This window comes from Poecilia formosa, unplaced genomic scaffold (genome assembly GCF_000485575.1).
Source record: "Poecilia formosa unplaced genomic scaffold, Poecilia_formosa-5.1.2 Scaffold595, whole genome shotgun sequence".
Taxonomy (NCBI): Eukaryota; Metazoa; Chordata; class Actinopteri; order Cyprinodontiformes; family Poeciliidae; genus Poecilia; species Poecilia formosa.
This window is the reverse complement of record NW_006800534.1, coordinates 241,212-245,778: the sequence shown is the minus strand read 5'-3', so window position 1 is coordinate 245,778 and position 4,567 is coordinate 241,212. Positions and strand designations below refer to the sequence as shown.

Below are 4,567 nucleotides of genomic sequence, written 5' to 3'. Positions count from 1 at the left end.
CTTTGGGAAATGAATAATTCAAATATTACTTCTGAAGAATAAGCCAGGTTTAAGGCCCCTAGTAAGCAGTCCTCCCTTTGCCAGCAGAGTAAAAGTGGGAGGGGAATTTAGGTGTTCCCCCTAAATCCTGAATTTCCCCAGTTTGGTTGTCTTGGCCCTTTTATCACAGCCTGTGGGGTTTTCCCTTCCCTGACTGGGAACGAGAATACAACCTGTTGAATGTCACGTAACTGAGAGTCTGGTGGATATCGGAGATGATGGAAATGTTTATTATTATATGTAAAGGTCGTTTTATATATGTTTATTCAGTTAAAAATGTTAACTATGAAAAATCATAACTCACCTCCAAATCATAGTGCAGCAAATAGAGCGGCTGCTCCCGTCATCTTTTATCCACCGCCTTTTCTTTTTGTTAGTCTTTTATCTCTTAAAATGACTCCACAAACTATCACTATTGCTTCTACATCGTCATCCATGTTTGGTCATTCTAAATTCCCGCTATGTTGGGGGTTTTACTGGATTATCCTCTGGAATCGGGATGTTCGTGACTGGAATCGGTTCGTGTGGTTTGTTGCTCCTGCCGTGTGGCTGAACACGAACCGATCGAACCTGTTGTACTTTTATCAGCTCTGTGGTCACAGAGGTTTGGAGAATCGGCCGACAATTCTTAAATCTTGCCGTCTAAACCAGACTTAAGACTCACAAGCTCTACTCATCTCCTCTCGACCGCTGCCCAAACGCTCAGACTCTGGTCGCTATGGTAACGATTACATATCCCTTCAAAATAAGATACAAATGCGCCACAAAAACGAACATTTCACTTTTGTGTAAATTTATTGTTCATAGAAATTAAAAAAAAAAAAAAAAAAAGAATCGTGGCCCTGTCAATTACAAAATTAATCATATTGTATTTTCAAAGATTGTTTTTAGCAGTAAAACTTTAATGTTCCCACCAGGGTCGCAACTACATATTATTCAGGTGGGTGCGAACACATAAATCGTTCCTGCTTAGAGCGCCTGAGAGTGACGCTGTTCAGCTGCAGACAGTAGGAAACGAATGATTGTGGCAGTTACTATGCTGCTAAGAAAAGTTATAAAATCAGGTTTTCAAAAAAAAGAGAGAGAGGGAGAGAAAAAGTCAAGAGTGATAATTTATAACCCAGTTTTTTCTCCAAGAGAGGTGAGTAGACTGTGTGAGATTATCAACGATTTAGCATAATTAGCTTAGCTACAGACTACTGATTACCTCCATTTCACTAGCATTTAATGAATTAAGGAAAAAAATTACCAACATATTCATATATTTAACTTGTTCCCTGTGACTTTTACCACTTAACAACAGATGAGTTAGTCAGCAGCTCTAACCCACGTCCCTTCTGACCCGTCCTCTCCTAAGTGAAATTATAGCTGCAGTATGTAACTTTTATATAATTTTTTTTTTTCACACATATTTGTTAAAACTGTCATTATGTTGTGACACTATGGTATGAGAGGTAATCTGTGAAAAAACTATTTCCTCTGCCTTCTCCCAGTGCTAGAAACAACCAGTCAGTGGCAGGAGAGTTTTAGTGCTGTCAATCACAATCTCATGTGGTGCTGCTCATCCTTCCTCCCCCTCGATTTGTGCTATGCTACAGCTAGCATAGCACAGAGCTGTGCAGATTCAAACTGTGAATGCTCAGTTTAGTTAGCATAGCTACCAATGACGGCAGATAAATGGTTTCTTGTAATGATAAGTTGTTTCTCCACCATTAGCACATTTAGCAGTGAGTGAATGAGGCTAATTGACAGTGCTAAGAGCATCTGATTGGTTGTTTTGGTCAGAACGGTTCGTTACTTTAGCTAACAATAGATCAGGAAGGAGATGGAGGAGATTGATTATTTTCACACATTGTCTGTCCCATAACAAACTAACATGGTGACAGCTTTAACAAATATGGAGAAAACATATTTTTTATTAAAGTTATACTGCAGCTTGAATAAAATGCAACTGCATAGCTTTTTTGAGAAGTCTGGATTGCTTCATGTGTCGTTGCACGTTGCTTTTGACTGTTGCTCATGGGGAGAGACATTTCAGTATCTAAAACTAATAGAAAAAATTTAAGCATATTGGATGTGGACTGTTGGATGTTAAATTCATGAGCAGTAAATATTGTGCTAATTATCAGAATTGAACCAAAGAAAGCAAGGCAGATGCAAGCCTTTAAAATTGTGATGCTTTTTATGGGTCAAATAGACTCAAAAAATTGTAACAGCAGCTGCATGGGGGATGGGGGGAGGAGGGGCAAACAAATTTTTTGTTCGGGGGGCCCAAGATTCCTGGCGGCGCCCCTGGCTGGAGCTGCTGTGTGTGCTGCACTGGGCCATGGTGAATTTGTAAACATTGTGCTGTTGCTGTATGCAAAGTTCTGGGAAACACCTGTTTAACTTTCACATCCTCACCGCTCAGACAATACCTCCTTCTCTGGTGCTTCTTCACATTTGTTTTTTCCACTTTTTGTAATGGGTTAAGGTTGAAATGGGAATCCCTCCCTTCAGTTTGAGCTTTTCCTCATCATCTTCCTCATCAGTTTCTCCAGCAAACTTCCCACCTTGCTTCCTTAGTGCTTTGTATCCACAGTGTAATTATAAGCTGTCTGACTCTGCAACATGTCCTTCTAGCAACATGCTGTCTCATCCTCATGCTAACACTAGAAGAGGCCTCTAAGCAGCAAGAGCTATCACTGCCATCTCTACAGCTACCACTGTATTCTACTCATCAGCTCCTCCCTCCCCACCCACCTTCTTCTTCTCCATCACATGATGAGGATGTTGTTAATGGACTCCTGAACTGACAGACACATCTGAAAGTGGGAGTACAGTTCAACCATCTGGACTCCAAGAATAAAACAAGAATATTGTGTGTGTGCATGTGTGTGTGTGTGACTGGGCTACACCTCACCACTCCAAGCCAAAAATATATATGCACGTATATCTTAAAAATAAATGTTAATGTTCGGATCCTGTCTTACCTGTGTAAGCTATACTTATTATCAAATTTATTTTAGCAAAGTAATTATAAACGGTTGTAAGATAGTATTTATTAATAGATACTGTTGATTATGTAAAATTGAATAATTTGCAGGTCATATGTGAAAAAAACAGAATCAATGTAGAGTTCTTGCTTACATAGTTTTCTGTCTCTATTGAGGTTTAGAGCAGTTTGAAGTTTTAGCTGTTTGGCTCAGTAGAAAGTGACTCAGAGGCTCCATGTGCAGACAGACGGCTGAAATGTTGAGGACATGAGATGAACAGATCATGCAGCTGCAGCAGAGAGACAGCTGGATGTTTTTGACATAAATATTGATCTAGTAAGTCTTCAGAGTCATGGAGGATGGTGATGCTGTGGGCAGGAAGCATCTCCTGTTGTGGTCAGTATTACAGTGGCTGTGAAGAAGCTTCTGGCTGAAGATGCTGTTGGATACTTAGAGCTGTGTATAATGTTTTCATTTGATGAAGAATCCTTTGCATCATCGTCATCATCATCATCATCATCATCATCATTTTGTCAAGTCCAAAGAGACCCTTGTATGCCCCAAAGTTGCTCACCCTTGATCTAACTCCAAATTTTGTAATTTTGCATTCCAAAATATGGGATGCAATTTTCTTTACTGTATAACAATCCACAGTCTACTGCCAGAATTCATCATTCATTATTCATTTCACCCTGGAACTTAAATTTATTTTCCTTTTTTATTCCTCTGGAACACCCAAACAAACACATATGAGATACGAATACAATATTAGTATCACATATATTTATACACAGTATCTCACTAAGCTGCAGATTATTTATACATTTTTAAAAACAGAAATATAATTCAGTTTAAGCTGTGAACTGCCAGATGTTCAGATTCAGGATAACATGAGCAATATCTGTTGGCTTAGGCTGACTCTAAAAACTATTTTCTCTACTTTTGGCATACTGAAATATTTTTTATGTGTAATATTAAGTCACAAACTTAATATTTCAATTGAGCTATGAAATTCATAGCAGGTACAAGGACAAAGAATATGGAAATACTCTAAATAAGAATCTAAAATGTCAACTAAAGGCATGTTTTTGCATGGAGAACTTGTACGTCATCTTATTAGATCTGATTTGAAGTCAGTCTGTCTTTATTTTGTAAAAGAGCAATGTCAACTCTTCCTCTGTTCTGTTTCTTAAATAAAATGTAAGCATTTGAAGAACACATTGAGCAGAAATGCTTGAATTTGCTGTATTTATTTGTGTGTATTGGTCATATAAAAAATCTCCTGATTTAGCTGTTTTTTAAGCCATAACCTTACACTGAGTCTGTCTCTTGCAACTATTAAATGATTTCTTACGTGGTAATCAAAACCTTCTCCTGTTGTACTGAGAATTACCAGCAGAGGACAGTAAAGACTCGTCTTTCCTGACAAGCAGACCCTCTGTCAGCTTCTGTTTAAAGTTCTAAAATGGGGTATATGCCACGGACTTCCGTTTTAGCACTTCCACATTTTTTTCCACATAGCCTGCTTCCGGTGCACAGTTCACTCTGTGTTA

At 38.5% G+C, this 4,567-nt stretch overlaps 1 protein-coding gene across 6 annotated transcripts in view; it reads left to right on the top strand.

Annotated features, from left to right (window-relative positions):
- The window catches only part of LOC103129987 (sickle tail protein), a 69,167-nt gene extending 64,935 nt beyond the window's left edge, over nucleotides 1-4,232 (top strand). For all 6 annotated transcript variants that reach the window (XM_016665589.1, XM_016665588.1, XM_016665584.1 and 3 more), the window contains one exon: nucleotides 2,662-4,232. In XM_016665589.1, coding sequence (XP_016521075.1) covers nucleotides 2,662-2,707 — 46 coding nt within the window. In that variant the 3' untranslated portion in view covers nucleotides 2,708-4,232. The remainder of the gene's footprint in view (nucleotides 1-2,661) is intronic.
- The last annotated feature ends 335 nt before the right edge of the window (nucleotides 4,233-4,567 follow it).